The sequence below is a fragment of the Lissotriton helveticus genome, chromosome 10 (assembly GCF_964261635.1).
Source record: "Lissotriton helveticus chromosome 10, aLisHel1.1, whole genome shotgun sequence".
Classification (NCBI taxonomy): Eukaryota; Metazoa; Chordata; class Amphibia; order Caudata; family Salamandridae; genus Lissotriton; species Lissotriton helveticus.
In genome coordinates, this window is record NC_136071.1 from 61,209,116 (window position 1) to 61,227,190 (window position 18,075).

The 18,075-nt window shown below is 46.3% G+C and overlaps 1 protein-coding gene across 1 annotated transcript in view; it reads left to right on the forward strand.

Annotated features, from left to right (window-relative positions):
* Window positions 1-18,075, forward strand: part of LOC144783896 (extracellular calcium-sensing receptor-like) — a 61,489-nt gene that overhangs the window by 36,141 nt on the left and 7,273 nt on the right. Inside the window, exons 3-4 of the mRNA XM_078662638.1 lie at window positions 4,078-4,914; window positions 9,513-9,740. Of these exons, the coding sequence (XP_078518764.1) occupies window positions 4,078-4,914; window positions 9,513-9,740 (1,065 nt within the window). The remainder of the gene's footprint in view (window positions 1-4,077; window positions 4,915-9,512; window positions 9,741-18,075) is intronic.

The window sequence follows — 18,075 nt, forward strand, 5'->3', positions numbered from 1 at the left end:
GGACTTATACTGTCAGCATAAGTGAATGGCCTCAAAAGGTTTGATCATAATTATAGGAACTATACATTTGATCCCCTAAGTAAAATCATACAGGGCAAACCTGGCTCTTTATGGAGTAGAGGTGGTGGCAGTGGATAGATGGGTCTCATGGGAAGACCGAATGTAATTCCTTGAAATCGCTCCGCGATTTACCTAAAAATTGAATGAACCAAGCTGTAAGGCAGGAGTTGAGAACCATAGCCTGGAGTGTGCTGGCAGATGCCTGAGCCTTATGTTTTTATTTTTTGATCAAAAATGGGGTCCCTGGCAATAAACTGTTAGTGCTAATTTTACCTGAGATATTGTCAATTCTCCTGTGTAAGAGGAACACTGTGACAGTAATGTTAAAGTACTTGGGAGTCCCAGACATGCAAATTGAAGGAGGCGAAGGAGCCCAAATCAGTCAAATAAAGAGCACCCTCAGAAAATGTGCTATCAAAACCAGATGGAAGGAGGACCTTCAGTATCTCAAGGTCAAACATTCATTTACCCCTTTCCTAGCTTCCCAGGAGAGTACTAATATAAATTCCCAGATAAGTTTCTACAAAACGAAATTCTGTGGTTGATGGTGAGAATCAACCTGGTAGGTGAATATTGGGGCTAGAAACTGAAATAGCCAAGAACCATGGTCAATGCCCCTGTAAGCGGGGTAGAATATAATCAGTGAGCAACCAATGGATGGACTGGTATTCTGCTAGGCTTCCTTCCTCCTAGTGTTTTAAGAACTAGGTTGGCACTACCCTCAGGTTGTTATTGTTGGGTCTCTAATTGGTTAGCAGTTGCTGACTAAATTACAGAGAATGTCCTTACAGGGTCGGGTCTGGAGATAGGAAATTTGACCTTGTCAGTAAGGTTGATTAAGAGAGTCCCTAGTGAGTGTTATAAGTTGCTATGCACACTACACTTTATAATGTTTTACTTGGGCAAAATAAGTTGCATGCTGCAGATAAATTAGTCACTCTATTTCTTTTTACAATATTTTTAATATATGTGGGATTTTGGACTGTTGACCGTCTAATGGGTTTCAGTGTGGAGAATTTTTAAATGCTCATATTATTATATCCTTATTCCTCGAAGTCATGTGTTGGTTGAATTGATTAAAATGAGTACTTGTGACTGTTTATATTATTGAAATGGGTAACGTGCAATATTTCTGTAAGAATGTATTTCTTGGAAAAAAAGTATTTTGACTTGACTACCTCGAGTCCGGGGAATGATTGGAAGTTCAGGAACAATCTAATGGTCTATCTGCAATATCAGTAGAAAATTTAACATTACAGGACTTGGAGCTTAGTGTCAGAATCCTGAAAAACATTGAGAAAGGGTCATAAGAGGGGCAGCTAATTACTTCTGGATGACTCTTGGCCCATGTGGTCGAGGTCCAAATACCACCCTTATTATTAATCAAATTAAAAATCAATGTCAGCTGTGTGCTTTCACCAGAGCATGTTTCCCTGCTATGGTTTTGTGTTCCCATACAAGCTTCCTTATCATGGTGCAAGATATGTGGTACAAAGTCCTGTACCGCAGAACCGACACCAGTGATTTAATCTTGCATAGTATCACGGCACTATGGTAAGGGATTTTGGTCACAGAAGCAAAAAATCCCTTGAAAAAGAAGGGTAGGCTTTTGGATTTTACAGTGTGCAGTGGGGTTGGCTGTCTGCGGAGTGGTTACCACCCAAGGCCAGTGGGTCTGCTAATGGCCATGTACAATGGGGGTTTGTGCCTATTGAGGCTTAGCTGCAGAGGCCAGCAGGGGAGGCTAGGTCCAATTGTCAACCACATCTGCATGTGGCTGTAGATTACGTGCAGGGTAATATACTGCCCTTAGAGGGTTGGGGAAGTGCCCGGCCAGAGGCCGGTTTTGCGGACAACTTGCATGTGGAGGATTGGGCACAGGGCTTGGGAGGAGAAAAACCCTATTACCAACCCCTGCTCTGAACAGCCAAACACCGTGTTCAGTGAGTGTTGGCCACCTACAGTGAGTTTGCGCCTGCAGAGGTTTGGATGCCCAGGAAAGGTTGGGTGTGAGCCTAGTGTGACATTAGTGGTAAACGGAGGTGAAGTCCCAAAAATATTCAATTTAGAATATGATAAGAAAAAACACAGAAATTCACTGAAAGGAACACATTCACGGAAAATATCTGAGTTAAAATGCAGTTATGGTTACAAAGCAAATCATAAAAATCACCCAAATGTGCTGGTTGTAGTTCAGTGACCTAACTATAGCCTGCACCCTTTTCACATATTACATCACTCGTGGCATGTTAAATGACATCATTGATGAAATCACTGATGGCATCTCAAATGACATGGATGACATAACTGATGACATCATCCATGATAATGATATTGACACAATTCCATAAATCCTCCATAACACACATTTTAGAAAAGAAAATAGATTTGCTAAGGGCCTACAGTCATAAACAGTAAAAGATTACTTTGTGTACATGTGTGAGGGCATAAAATGGACATAGTCCACAACCTGGAGCCAAGTGCTGTTGCTATGTTATATTGTAACTAAGCATGTTAAAGTAAGAATGTAACACATGCTCATTTCTCAACAGATCAGCTATGCTGCAGCACTCCCCATCTTTAGTGATAATTCCAGTTCCCATCTTTCCTATGGACAGTGACAAGTATTTTGACTTGACTACCTCGAGTCCGGGGAATGATTGGAAGTTCAGGAACAATCTAATGGTCTATCTGCAATATCAGTAGAAAATTTAACATTACAGGACTTGGAGCTTAGTGTCAGAATCCTGAAAAACATTGAGAAAGGGTCATAAGAGGGGCAGCTAATTACTCCTGGATGACTCTTGGCCCATGTGGTCGAGGTCCAAATACCACCCTTATTATTAATCAAATTAAAAATCAATGTCAGCTGTGTGCTTTCACCAGAGCATGTTTCCCTGCTATGGTTTTGTGTTCCCATGCAAGCTTCCTTATCAAGGTTCCTAGATATGTGGTACAAAGTCCTGTACCGCAGAACCGACACCAGTGAATTAATCTTGCATAGTATCACGGCACTATGGTAAGGGATTTTGGTCACAGAAGCAAAAAATCCCTTGAAAAAGAAGGGTAGGCTTTTGGATTTTACAGTGTGCAGTGGGGTTGGCTGTCTGCGGAGTGGTTACCACCCAAGGCCAGTGGGTCTGCTAATGGCCATGTACAATGGGGGTTTGTGCCTATTGAGGCTTAGCTGCAGAGGCCAGCAGGGGAGGCTAGGTCCAATTGTCAACCACATCTGCATGTGGTTGTAGACTACGCGCAGGGTAATATACTGCCCTTAGAGGGTTGGGGAAGTGCCCGGCCAGAGGCCGGTTTTGCGGACAACTTGCATGTGGAGGATTGGGCACAGGGCTTGGGAGGAGAAAAACCCTATTACCAACCCCTGCTCTGAACAGCCAAACACCGTGTTCAGTGAGTGTTGGCCACCTGCAGTGAGTTTGCGCCTGCAGAGGTTTGGATGCCCAGGAAAGGTTGGGTGTGAGCCTAGTGTGACATTAGTGCTAAACGGAGGTGAAGTCCCAAAAATATTCAATTTAGAATATGATAAGAAAAAACACAGAAATTCACTGAAAGGAACACATTCACGGAAAATATCTGAGTTAAAATGCAGTTATGGTTACAAAGCAAATCATAAAAATCACCCAAATGTGCTGGTTGTAGTTCAGTGACCTAACTATAGCCTGCACCCTTTTCACATATTACATCACTCGTGGCATGTTAAATGACATCATTGATGAAATCACTGATGGCATCTCAAATGACATGGATGACATAACTGATGACATCATCCATGATAATGATATGGACACAATTCCATAAATCCTCCATAACACACATTTTAGAAAAGAAAATAGATTTGCTAAGGGCCTACAGTCATAAACAGTAAAAGATTACTTTGTGTACATGTGTGAGGGCATAAAATGGACATAGTCCACAACCTGGAGCCAAGTGCTGTTGCTATGTTATATTGTAACTAAGCATGTTAAAGTAAGAATGTAACACATGCTCATTTCTCAACAGATCAGCTATGCTGCAGCACTCCCCATCTTTAGTGATAAGATCCAGTTCCCATCTTTCCTACGGACAGTGACAAGTGTTTTCTTCCAGCCGGGTGCTTTAGTAGAGTTACTGCTCCACTTTGGCTGGACGTGGATTGGAATCCTGGCCTCAGATAATGACCTATGTCTTGAAGGCAGCCAGATGCTGAAGGATCAGGCAGCACAGAATGGGATCTGCATTGAATTCTTTGAGATTCTCCCCACACAGTCCAGTAGAGCATCCCTATCCCATGTCACTGACATTGTGAGAAGATCTACTGCTACTGTGATAGTGTGTTATACCTTTACGGTGCATATCAGCCCAGTCCTAAAGGAGATATCTTTACTAGGTATAACTGGTAAAATATGGATTGGGGTTACAAGTTGGATTCCAGCACCAATTTTCTCTCGTAGAGAATTGTGGGAAACATTAAATGGCATGCTGGGTCTGGCAGTGTATAGCGGTGAGATCTCTGGGTTAAAAGACTTCCTCTATAGCATCCACCCATTAAAACACAGTGAAGATATTTTCATCAGGGAATTCTGGGAGGAGGCCTTCAGTTGTAAATGGATGGATGTATTTAACAAAACAGAAATAGGCACCAGGCTAGATGGAAAGGAGCTCTGCACTGGAGCAGAAAAGCTGGAGTCTCTTGATGCCTCAGTGTATTGGGTGAAAGATTTTCGGTTACCTTTTTCTGCTCACAAAGCCGTCTATGCCATGGCCTTGGCACTGCATGATCTTTTTCACTGCAGAAATCAGGAAGGTCCCTTCATTAATGGGTCATGTGCAGATCCCAAGGATTTTCAACCCTGGCAGGTAAGTGTACCCATATATTCGATAAATTGTATTTTACTCTGGAATCAACAAAAGATTTCTGTTTAAAAATATAGCTCATTCACACATCATGGATTTATACTCGAATCCAGAGTAACTAAAGCATTGCTCAAAATATTCATATTTCATACACTTTCACATTCAACGAATTCCTCAACAAACTAGTACCAACAGCAAAGTGAACAGAGACAGGCGTGAATGTGAACACTGCCCAACCACTGAAAAGACGAAATCGTCATTGTCATCCGATATCTCAAGAATGGAAAATCTCCTGGCCAAGACTACCTGAATGCAGAAATGTTCAAGGCAGACCCTGAAACATTAGTCAAAATCCTCCAACCACAGTTTGCATAAACTGGATAAGGAAAGAAAGTACCAGACAACTAGAGCCAAGGCTTTGTCATCAAGATTGCAACGAGGGGAGAATTAATTAAATGTAACAACTGACATGGAATCACCTTTCTGTCAATCCTGAATAAAATGCTTGTGAAAGTTATTATACAGAGCATGTCTGAAGATGTGGAAAAGGGGCTCAGAAAAGGACAAGCTGGGCGCTGTAAGGGTGGCGGATGTGTTGATCAGATCCTCATTCTATTCAACATCACAGAGCATTGCACTGAATGGCAAAGACAAATATACATCACCTTTATTTATTTTGAGAAAGTATTTGACAATATCCATCATGATAGCCTTTTGTGTATACCAAGAGCCTATGGCATATCTCAGCAGATAGCTCTCTTCATCAAGAGGTTCTATGATAAATTTACCTTCAAGGGGAGAGATAGTGAATATAGCTTTGAAGTCAAGACTAGTGTAAGACAAGGATGGGTGATGTCAACGCTGTTCTTCAACCTAGTTTTTAACTGAGTGATAAGATGTACGACAGCAGATAAAGCCAAGGATATCAGATATACCTTATTCTCTACACTGAAGGACCTTGACTTTGCAATTGACCTAGCTTTGCTCTCTCACACACCACCACCATATGCAGGAAAAGATGTCTTGCCTCAAACTCTATGCAGAGCAAGTGAGCCTGAAGATCAACACAAATAAATCAGAAATCATGCCACTCAACATCCCAAACCTTTCACCAGTCAAAGTGGATGGAGAGGACCTAGCCATGTCTGAAGAGGTTAATTTCTAGGCAGTACTATCAGACATGATGGAGGTACAGACAGAGACATCAAGAGTAGAATGAAACAGGCCAGGAATGCCTTCAGTATGCTGAACAATGTATGAAGGTCATAGCAGTACCACACCAGCACCAGGTTTAGGTTTTACCAAAGTTGCACCCAGTCCACAATATGTATAGATCAGAATACTCGCAGATGACAAAAAGCAACATTACTAAACTGACAGCCTTCCGCACCAGTGGCCTTAGAAGAACCCTGCACATTTTCCAGTCGCAAACCATCTCCAGCAAGGAACTGTTCAATAAATGCAAGCAAGAGAGCAAGGACACCACCACTATGAGGAAAAGATGGAACTGGATAGGACGCGCCATACGAACAGGACCTCAACAAAAGAACAGCTCTCTTTTGGATCCCAGAGGTCAAATGGAATATAGAGTCAGGCCTGTAGGTGAACTGTGAAAACAGAAATGAAAACTCTGCACTACATCTGGAGCACCATACGGAAATGTACACAAGACAGACAGGAGTGGTTGCCCTTTGTTGCCCTTTGCTGCACTTTGTCGCTGCCCTACATACTAGCTGGCAGAACGGGCAGCAATTAAGATTTGGAGTGGCATATTTATGTCTGCACTTGCTAGTAGGTATGGATGAATCCTGTGTACTCCTTTATCCCTTAACCAGGGATCTTCAAACTGAGGGGCAGGCCCCCCTGGGAGGGGGGGTGCTACAGGCTCTGGCCAAAAGAATTATTTTGCTGATAACTGCTTTGTTTTCAGCTGAAAAAAATGAGTGGCAATAAGCCGCTCTGTAAATTGCAATCACTAACATCTTTTGTCATTTATATCCTGGGTGGGGGAAGGGACACCAAATCCCCCACCCCCATTTCTAATAATCACACTGAGGATACTTTTACACATTCATAAGGCCTGCCTGACCAGAATAGTAAGTTTGGCAATCATACATTTGATTGTTTTTAAAATGGAAATACAACTTAACTGCAATGTTTAAGTAAGTTTAGACCTATTTAAAAATTGGCAATGTAATAGAAAAATTGTTCAGCATTTGGAGGGGTCTTCCTGATGATTTAATTTTGTCACTTGATAGGGGGGAGGGACGCTGCATTAAAAGGTTTGAAGATCACTGCCTTAAACAATGAGGATGGGTTCTCAGGACTGGGAGCAGTCCTGACTACATTTTCAGTAGTTCCTCTTTGCAACACTGCAAATACGCCTAAAATGCCTTATGTCAGATCAAGATGGTAAAAATCTTTAACTTGGGCTCTGAGGGCTGTGGGTGCAGAGGTGGGTGTGGTATAGTAATCACCAATGTTCTCCCACGTCTAACACTAACATCCAAACTGAAGCAAGCCCTATACCCTTAACAAACTGGGAGATAGAAGACGGGAAGGACAAAGGAAGGAAGCATACTGTTATCTCCATTTTAAATTAACCAAAGAGTTGCATGTGACTCAAACAGACCTGGAAGTCGGAATGCAACACTATGGTGTCAATATTATGTCTACAGCCTCCACCCTCAAGATTCCGCAGAGCTCAGAGAAGTCATCCCTGCTTATTCGGGTCAATCTATTATGTAGCTTCTGAGAGGAAGTATCTACCTCATTCACACCCCATTCATAGCTGAAAACAGGCTTGGATTTGGCAAAGCCTTATGCTAATTAGTCTTCTGAAATACAAGGCAAGTAAAGGGTAACTCTTTAAAAGTTAAGTTTCTTTACTGTTTCTTTTTTTTTTTTTAATCTGACAACCTTTACATTTTTTTATTTTTTTTAAATAGTGGCTTAATTATTTTTGCTGGCTTCTTTCACAAGTTGGCACTAATTATTCTTTTAATTTGTACTCTTGTTTTAAACATAGGGCACCCAGGCTTGCCATAGTGGTATTAGCATATGCAAATGGCAAGCTTAGTTTTCTACCTGTCCCACTTATAAATCCTATGCACCCTGCCTTGTGTGCCACTGGTGCACATAGGGATGACTACTTAAATTTGATAGGAAGGTCTTCAACTGTCAAAAAGGGCTTTTTGAAAGATTGCACATCAGGTTGCACACTGTAGCAGTCAGGCTACTTAAGGTAGGTGTATAGCTATATTTGCACTGCTATCATACTCATTCAACTTCCAGGTCATGGGTAGACTTTCTACAGCATAAATTAGAGACATACAGGCAAGTTGAATATGCCAACGACGAATGAGTCAATGTAACCATTTTTAAAGGGTGAGAACAGACAGTTTACTACTGGTTAGGAGGGGTAAAGGGAAACGAGTTCTAAGGCAAGCAAAAATGGGTCCCAAAAAAGGTGAAAAATTTTGCGTAACAACACAGAAAATGGCAGATTTCTAACAAATACTATTAAAAAAGCAGAAGCACCATCTCCGTATTAGTTTGATAGTCGATCAGGACATTGCCGCTATATGGAATAACCATATTTTTTATTAAAACATTTTCTCACATATACTACAGATGCTTTGGTTTCTTGAAGACTTAAAACTGATTAATTTCCCCATTTATATTTACCCAGGAAAAGCATGGGGACAAGTGAATGGAGAAAACTGGCTGGTCAGACACAGAGAAATATCATACAAAAATGGGTTGCAAACTTCAATAGACCATGTTATGTTTCATTTAGGTTAGGAAATCTCAGAAGGGTTTAGTAATGCTTCATCTGGTAAATAAAGCACTGCACAGAATTCTAAAGACAACCAATGAGTTCTGTGGGTCTCATTGATGTAACCCCATGAAGTTTAGTGAAATAATAAGATGAAGTCTTCCTCAAAGCCAAGAATGGCTCCTGGTTTTTATTCACAAAACAGATATTACATTATTTATATTAGTGCAGACAGTGCACTGCTCAAAGGTGCAGTGAATTGAACAATAAAATATGATATATATGTACAACAACAGGGATGTCAGTCAATTATTGAGAGTTGTATAGTACAGTGACAATCCTGAATTCTGTGTTATATATTACATCTAGACAATCCTTTGAAACCCTAAATTTTGCACGTCTCTTCAGGATAAAAGTTGCTCTCTGGCACAACACTTCAAGGCTGTGTATCACCTTCTCTAGTTAGGGTTTGTTACAACGATATGCCCTGAAAGAACAAAAAAATGTGACTATAAATTTCGCACTAAATTCAATTTTAAGCTTTGTATTAGACTTACTCTAATTGAGATGATGCCCTCACAATTTTCACTTGTTCATCTGTTGGCTTCACTGCTCCCACTGTTACACCCATCCCCACCTCATCTTTACCTGACTCCATCAAATCTGTCTCCACCCCTTACCTTCTATGTCCAATCAGTAATCATTATCTGCCAACAAGACATCTCTCCCAACCCTTGCACCACATTCCAAACATTGCAAATCAGAATATCCTTTTCAAATTCTTTATATACCTATTGAATCATCTTTTATGGTTTATGCACAGATGTTGCACTATGTGAAGAACGTTCGCACAAGCAGCTCGGCTGACAGCGAACGTTTTTTTGACTCAAATGGGGATTCGCGCCCATTCCTGGATGTGTTATACTGGCACGTGACATCCAATGACAGCAGCAGCTTTGAGAAAGTGGGAACCTATGATGCCAAGGCTCTGTCAGGTTTTAAATTGGTCATTAATGGGAGCACCGTCCTATGGGGAGGTATACCCTCTCAGGTGAGGACTACTTTTTATATCGACTCAAGAACAGCAGCACTAATGGGCAGACTTTCGGTAAAATTCCTTGAACAGGAGTGTTTGCAGAAATATAATGTTAAACAGCAGGAGCATTTGTTTCATGACTTGCTTTGACTTTTTTAATTGCATATTTATTGAGAGGCTTGTGTTGCCGTTGCATCACTTTTAGTGATGAAATAATGGCGCAAACCTTTCAACCATAACGCAAATCGCTGCGTTTCCTTACTCTATGCAAGGGAGGTATTCTATGGGCACTGCTGTGGGTTTTCCATGCAACACCCGTGTAATTACCAAGATTTACAACCCCATGTAAACCTGGGAATAGACAAAACCTTATGCCTCCCTAGGGGAGGCACAATGAGGAGAAATAACTTTATTTCTTCGTGTTGTTTTGCAGGTCACATAGAAAGAGGAAGCAGCAGTGGCGTAACAAAACTTGAGGGGGCCCCCCTGCAAACTACATGGAGTGGGCCCCCTCCCATCCTCCGTGCCAGTCTAGAGCTCTCAGGCCAGCGACCCGCCATACTGCAGGGGATGCGGGGCTATTGAGTGTAATAATAATCTTTATTTAGATATAAAACAATATCTTTAAAAGTTTTTCCCCAAATCACATTGTGTACAATTTTGCGTATAAAATAGTTAAAAACAAAGAACCCATGCCATTGTAAGTAACACTGGATGGTGGAGTTAAAGGTTGGGCTTAGTCTGCCAGCAGGCTATCATAGGTGGTGGTCCATTCATTACAGGGTCCCTGCCATCAGTACGCCAGGGAGGTTTGCCCAATTTTAGGTGGGTTTCCTGATGCAGACTCCTGTCATGATATACAACATCGGGCCCACTCATCGTTCTGTTTTGACAAAAGTGCATCCACTGCTCCTTCTCGTTTCCGTTTTAAAACATTAGACAAAGTGACAATGCAGTACTTCAAAAGTAGATGTAACTACAAAGAGCACATTTTGATAATACATTTTTATTAGTAGAAAATAGCAATCTTAAGAGATTGCATAGCTTCATACACACTGTGACCCCAATTCCATCACAGTCTCTCTCTCTCTCTCTCTCTCTCTCTCTCTCTCTCTCTCTCTCTCTCTCTCTCTCTCTCTCTCTCTCTCTCTCTCTCTCTCTCTCTCTCTCTCTCTCTCTCTCTCTCAATGAGTCAGTCTCTCTCTCTCAGTCAGTCAGGTCTCTCTCTCTCTCTGTCATTCAGTCTCTCTCAGTCAGTCTGTCTGTCAGTCAGTCAGTCTGTCAGTCTCTCTCTCTCTGCCAGTCTATCAGTCATTCGGTCTCTCTCTCTGTCAGTCTCTCTATCTCTCTCTTTCTGTCAGTCAGTCAGTCTCTCTCAGTCAGTCAGTCTCTCTCTCTCTGTCAGTTTCTCAGCCAGTCAGTCTCTCCGTCAGTCAGTATTCAGACTCTGAGTCAGTCAGTCTCTACTCTCTCTCCACTCTATCTCTCTCTCCATTCCCTCTCTCAACTCTGTCCACTCTATCTCCACTGTCTCTCCACTGTCTCTCCCTCCACTGTCTCTCTCTCTCCCGCGTCTCTCTCTCCACTGTCTCTCCACTCTCTCACTCCCTCTACTCTCTCTACTCTCTCTCCAGTCTCTCTCCACTCTCTCTCCACTCTCTCCCCACTGTCACTCTCTCTCCACTGTCTCCCTCCACTGTCTCTCTCTCTACTGTCTCTCTCCAGTGTCTCTCTCTCTCCACTGCCTCTCACTCTCTCTACTCTCTCTCCACTCTCTCTCTCTCTCCACTCTCTCTCTCTCTTTCTCCCTTCTCTCTTTCTACTCTCCCTTCTCTCTCTCTACTCTCTCTCCACTCTCTCTACTCTCTCTCCAATCTTTCTATTCTCTCTACTCTCTCTCCACTCTCTCTACTTGCTATACTCTCTATCCATTCTCTCTCTCTCCACTCTCTCCACTCTCTCTCTTCACTCTCTCTCTCCACTCTCTCTACTCTTTCCACTCTCTCACTCTCTCTACTCCCTCCATCCTCTCACTCTCTCTCCAGTGTCTCTCTCCACTGTCCCTCTCTCCACTCTCTCTCCACTGTCTCTCTCCACTGTCTTTCCACTGTCTCTTTCTCCACTCTCTCTCTACTCTCTCTCTCCACTGTCTCCCCCTCCACAGTCTCTCTCTCCACCGTCTCTCTCTCCACTGTCTCTCCACTGTCTCTCACTCTCTCTACTCTCCCTCCACTCTCTTTCCATTCTCTCTCCCTTCTCTCTCTCTACTCTCCCTTCTCTCTCTCTACTCTTTCTCCACTCTCTCTACTCTCTCACTCTCCACTCTCTCTACTCTCTCTCCACTCTCTCTACTCTCTCTACTCTCTCTCCACTCTCTCACTCTCTCCACTCTCTCTCCACTCTCTCTCCACTCTCTCCACTCGCTCTCTTCACTCTCTCTCTCTCTCTCTCTCCACTCTCTCTCCTCTCTCTACTCTCTCCACTGTCTCTCTCTACTCTCTCTCTCCACTGTCTCTCTCTCCACTCTCTCTCTCTCTACTGTCCCTCTCTCCACTGTCTCTCCACTCTCTCTCTCTCTCCACTCTCTCTCCACTCTCCCTCTCTCCACTGTCTCTCTCTCCACTGCCTCTCTCTCCACTGTCTCTCATTCTCTCTACTCTCCCTCCACTCTCTCTCCACTCTTTCTCTCTCTCCACTCTCTCACCACTCTCTCTCTCCACTCTCTCTCTCCACTCTCTCTCCACTCTCTTTCTTCACTCTCTCTCTCTCTCTCCACCCTCTCCCTCTCTTCTTTCTCTCCACTCTCTCTTTCTCCACTCTCTCTCCACTCTCTCTCTCCACTCTCTCTCCACTCTCTCGCTCCACTCTCTCTCTCCACTCTCTTTCTCCACTCTCTCTCTCTCCACCCTCTCTCTCTCCACTCTCTCTCTCCACCCTCTCCACTCTCTCTCTCTTCTCTCTCTCCCCTCTCTCCACTCTCTCCTCTCCCTCCACTCTCTCCTCTCTCTCTACTCTCGCCACTCTCTCTCTCTCCACTCTCTCTCTCTCTAATCTCTCCTCTCTCACCACTCTCTCTTTCCACTCTCTCTCTCTATTCTCTCTACACTCTCTCACTACTCTCTCTCCACTCTCTCTCTCCACTCTCTCTCTCCCTCGACTCGCACTCTCTCTCTCTCTCTCTCTCTCTCTCTCTCTCCACTCACTCTCTCTCCACTCACTCTCTCTCCACTCACTCTCTCTCCACTCTCTCTCCACTTTCTCTCCACTCTCTCTTTCTACTCTCTCTCCACTCTCTCTCTCTCCACTCACTCTCTCTCCACTCTCTCTCCACTCTTTCTCCACTCTCTCTCTACTCTCTCTCTCTACTCTCTCCCTACTCTCTCTCTCCACTCTCTCTCTCTCCACTCTCTCTCTCTCCACTGTCTCTCTCTCCACTATCTCTCTCTCCACTGTCTCTCTCGCCACTGTCTCTCCACTCTTTCTCCACTCTCCACTCTCTCTCCACTGTCTATCTCTCCACTGTCTCTCCACTGTCTCCCACTCTCTCTACTCTCCCTCCACTCTCTCTCCACTCTCTCTCTCCCTTCTCTCTCTACTCTCTCTCTCCAGTCTCTTTACTCCCTCTCTACTCTCTCTCTACACTCTCTCTACTCTCTCACTCTCCCCTCTCTCCACTCTTCTTTCTCTCCTCTCTCTCCACTCTCTCTCTCCACTCTCTCCACTCTTTTTCCACTCTCTCTCTCTATTCTCTCTCTCTACTCTCTCTCTACTCTCTCTCTCTCCACTCTCTCTCTCCACTCTCTCTCTCTCCACTATCTCTCTCTCCACTGTCTCTCTCGCCACTGTCTCTCCACTCTTTCTCGACTCTCCACTCTCTCTCCACTGTCTCTCTCTCCACTGTCTCTCCACTGTCTCCCACTCTCTCCACTCTCTCTCCAGTCTCTATACTGCCTCTCCACTCTCTCTACTCTCTCTCTACACTCTCTCTACTCTCTTACTCTCCACTCTCTCTACTCTCTCTCTCCACTCTCTCTCTCTCCTCTCTCCACTCTTCTCTCTCTCCTCTCTCTCCACTCTCTCTCCACTCTCTCCACTCTCTCCCCACTCTCTCTCTCCACTCTCTCTCTCCACTCTCTCTCTCCACTCTCTCTCTCTCTCTCCACTCTCTTTCTCCACTCTCTCTCTCCCCACTCTCTCTCTCTCTACCCACACAAATCTCTCTCTCTTCTCTCTCTCCACTCTCTCCACTCCCTTCACTCTCTCCTCTCTCTCCACTCTCTCCTCTCTCTCTCCCTTCACTCTCTCTCTCCACCCTCTCTACTCTCTCCCCACTCTACCTCCAGTGTCTCCCTCCACTCTCCTCCACTCTCTCGCCCTTCTCTCTCTCTACTCTCCCTTCTCTCTCTCTACTCTCCCTCCACTCTCTCTCTACTCTCTCTACTCTCTCTACTCTCTCTCCACTCTCTCTACTCTCTCTCCTCTCTCTCTCTACTCTCCCTCCACTCTCTCTCTACTCTCTCTACTCTCTCTCCACTCTCTCTACTCTCTCTCCTCTCTCTCTCTCTCCACTCTCTCCACTCTCTCTCTCCAATCTCCCCACTCTCTTGCTCTCCACTCTCTCTCTCCACTCTCTCTCCCTCTCCACTCTCTCTCTCTCTTCTCTCACCATTCTCTCTCTCCACTCTCTCTCTTTGCACTCTCTCTCTCTACTCTCTCTCCACTCTCTCTCTACTCTCTCTCTCCACTCACTCTCTCTCCACTCACTCTCTCTCCACTCACTCTCTCTCCACTCTCTCTCCACTCTCTCTCTCCACTCTCTCTTTCTACTCTCTCCCCACTCTCGCTCTCTCCACTCTCTCTCTCCACTCTCTCTCTATCCACTCTATTTCCCTCCACTCTCACTCTCTCCACTCACTCTCTCTCCACTCTCTCTCCACTCTCTCTCTCCACTCTCTCTTTCGACTCTTTCTCCACTCTCTCTCTCTCCACTCTCTCTCTCTCCACTCTCTCTCTCCACTCTCTCTCTCTCCACTCTCTCTCCTTCCACTCTCACTCTCCCCACTCACTCTCTCCACTCACTCTTTCTCCACTCACCCTCTCTCCACTCACTCTCTCTCCACTCTCTCTTTCTACTCTCTCTCCACTCTCTCTCTCTCTCCACTCTCTCTACTCTCTCTCTCTCCACTCACTCTCTGTCCACTTACTCTCACTCCACTCTCTCCACTCTTTCTCCACTCTCTCTCTCTCTCTCTCTCTCCACACTGTCTCTCTCTCCACTATCTCTCTCTCCACTGTCCCTCTCATCACTGTCTCTTCACTCTCTCTTCACTCTCCACTCTCTCTCCACTGTCTCTCTCTCCACTGTCTCTCTCTCTCCACTGTCTCTCCACTCTCTCCCACTCTCTCCACTCTCCCTCCACTCTCTCTCCACTCTTTCTCCACTCTCTCTCTCCCTTCTCTCTCTCTACTCTCTCTCCACTCTCTCTACTCTCTCTCCGCCCTCTCTACACTCTCTCTACACTCTCTCTACTCTCTCACTCTCCACTCTCTCTACTCTCTATCTCTCCACTCCCTCTCTCTCCTCTCTCCATTCTTCTCTCTCTCCTCTCTCTCCTCTCTCTCTCTTCACTCTCTCTCTCTCTCCACTCTCTCCACTCTCTCTCTCTCCGCCCACACAACTCTCTCTCTCTTTTCTCGCTCCACTCTCTCTCTCTCCACTCTCTCTCTTCTCTCTCTACTCTCTCCCCACTCTCTCTCCAATGTCTCCCTCCACTCTCCTCCACTCTCTCTCCACTGTCTCTCTCCCTTCTCTCTCTCTACTCTCTCTTCTCTCTCTACTCTCCCTCCACTCTCTCGACTTTCTCTCCACTCTCTCTTTCCACTCTCTCCACTCTCTCTCTCTCCAGTCTCTCCACTCTCTCTCTCCACTCTCTCTCTCTCTCCACTCTCTCTCTCTCTCTCTCTCTCTCTCTCTCTCTCCACTCTCTATCTCTCTCCTCTCTCTCTCTCTCCTCTCTCTCTCCACACTCTCTCTCTCCACTCTCTCTCCCTGTCTATCGACTGTCTCTCTCTCCACTGTCCCTCCAATGTTTTTCTACTGTCTGTACTCTCTCCCTACTCTCTCTCCCTACTCTCTCCATTCTCTCCACTCTCTCTCTCCACTCTCTGTCTCTCTTTACCCTCTCCACTCTCTCTCCACTCTCTCTCTCCACACACTCCCTCTCCACCCTCTCTCTCCTCTCTACTCTCTCTCTTTCTCTCCTCTCTACTCTCTCTCCACTCTCTCTCTACTCTCTCTCCACTCTCTCTCCAGTCTCTCTCTCTACTCTCTCTCCACTCTCTCTCTCTCCATTCTCTTTCTCTCCACTCTCCTTCTCTCCACTCTCCCTCTCTGCACTCTATCTCTCTACACTCTCTCTCTCTACACTCACTCTCTCTCCACTCTCTCTCCACTCTCTCTCCACTTTCTCTCCACTCTCTATCTACTCTCTCTCTCTACTCTCTCTCTCTCTCACTCTACTCTCTCTCCAATTTTTACTTCATCACCATCCCCCTTGCACCCTTCTCCCCTCTGCCTTGCACCCTTCTCCCCATCTGCCTTGCACCCTACTCCCCCTCTTCCTTGCACCCTTCTCCCCTCTGCCTTGCACCCTTCTCCCCTCTACCTTGCACCCTTCTCCCCTCCGCCTTGCTCCCATCTCCTCTCTACCTTGCACCCTTCTCCTCTCTGCCTTGCACCCATCTCCTCTCTGCCTTGCACCCTTCTTCCCTCTGCCTTGCACCCTTCACCTCTCTACCTTGCACCCTTCTCCTCTCTGCCTTGCACCCTTCTCCCCGCCGCCTTGCACCCTTCTCCCCTCCGCCTTGCACTATTCTCCCCTCCGCCTTGCACCCTTCTCCTCTCTACCTTGCACCCTTCTCCCCTCTGCCTTGCACCCTTCTCCTCTCTACCTTGCACCCTTCTTCCTTCTGCCTTGCACTATTCTCCCCTCCGCCTTGCACCCTTCTCCTCTCTACCTTGCACCCTACTCCTCTCTCCCTTGCACCCTTCTCCTCTCTACCTTGCACCCTTCTCCTCTCCGCCTTGCACTATTCTCCCCTCTGCCTTGCACCCTTCTCCTCTCTACCTTGCACCCTTCTCCTCTCTCCCTTGCACCCTTCTCCCCTCTGCCTTGCACCCTTCACCTCTCTACCTTGCACCCTTCTCCTCTCTGCCTTGCACCCTTCTCCCCGCCGCCTTGCACCCTTCTCCCCTCCGCCTTGCACTATTCTCCCCTCCGCCTTGCACCCTTCTCCTCTCTACCTTGCACCCTTCTCCCCTCTGCCTTGCACCTTTCTCCTCTCTACCTTGCACCCTTCTCCCTTCTGCCTTGCACTATTCTCCCCTCCGCCTTGCACCCTTCTCCTCTCTACCTTGCACCCTACTCCTCTCTCCCTTGCACCCTTCTCCCATCTGCCTTGCAGCCTTCTCCTCTCTACCTTGCACCCTTCTCCTCTCTGCCTTGCACCCTTCTCCCCTCTGCCGTGCACCCTTCTCCCCTCCGCCTTGCACCCTTCTCCCCTCTGCCTTGCACCATTCTCCCCTCTGCCTCTTTGCCTTGAACCCTTCTCCCCTACGCCTTGCACCCTTCTCCTCTCTGCCTTGCACCCTTCTCCCCTCTAGCTTGCATCTTTCTCCTCTCTGCCTTGCACCCTTCTCTCCTCTGCCTTGCACCCTTCTCCCCCCTGCCTTGCACCCTTCTCCCCTCTGCCTTGCACCCTTCTCCTCTCTGCCTTGCACCCTTCTCCCCTCTGCCTTGCACCCATCTCCTCTCCGGCTTGCACCCATCTCCTCTCTGTCTTGCACCATACTCCTCTCTACCTTGCACCCATCTCCTCTCTACCTTGCACCTTTCTCCCCTCTGCCTTGCACCTGACTCGGCCCCCCTTGCCCCCCCTGCGGCTGCCCACATGGCGCTCCTAACAAGAGTGCTTACCTGAGGGCACCATTTTGCTGCCTCATCCCTTCTCATATGAGCTTTGCCCTGGAGAATGCTGTCTTTGGGGGGCCCCACTCCCACCCTTGTCAGGGTCCCGGGCAGTGCTCTGTGCTGCCTTCAGCTCTCTCTCCGCCACCCCCCTCCTTGTCAGGGTCCTGAGCAGTTCTCTGTGCTGACTCCTGCTCTCTCTCTGGGGCCCCACCCCGTCCTTGTCAGGTTTCTGAGCAGTGCTCTCTGCTGCCTCCTGCTCTCTGGGACCCCCATCCCCTGACTTGTCAGGGCACTGACCAGTGCTCTGTGCTGCCTCCTGCTCTCTCTCTGGGCCCCCCCCGTCCTTGTCAGGGTCCTGAGCAGTGCTCTGTGCTGCCTCC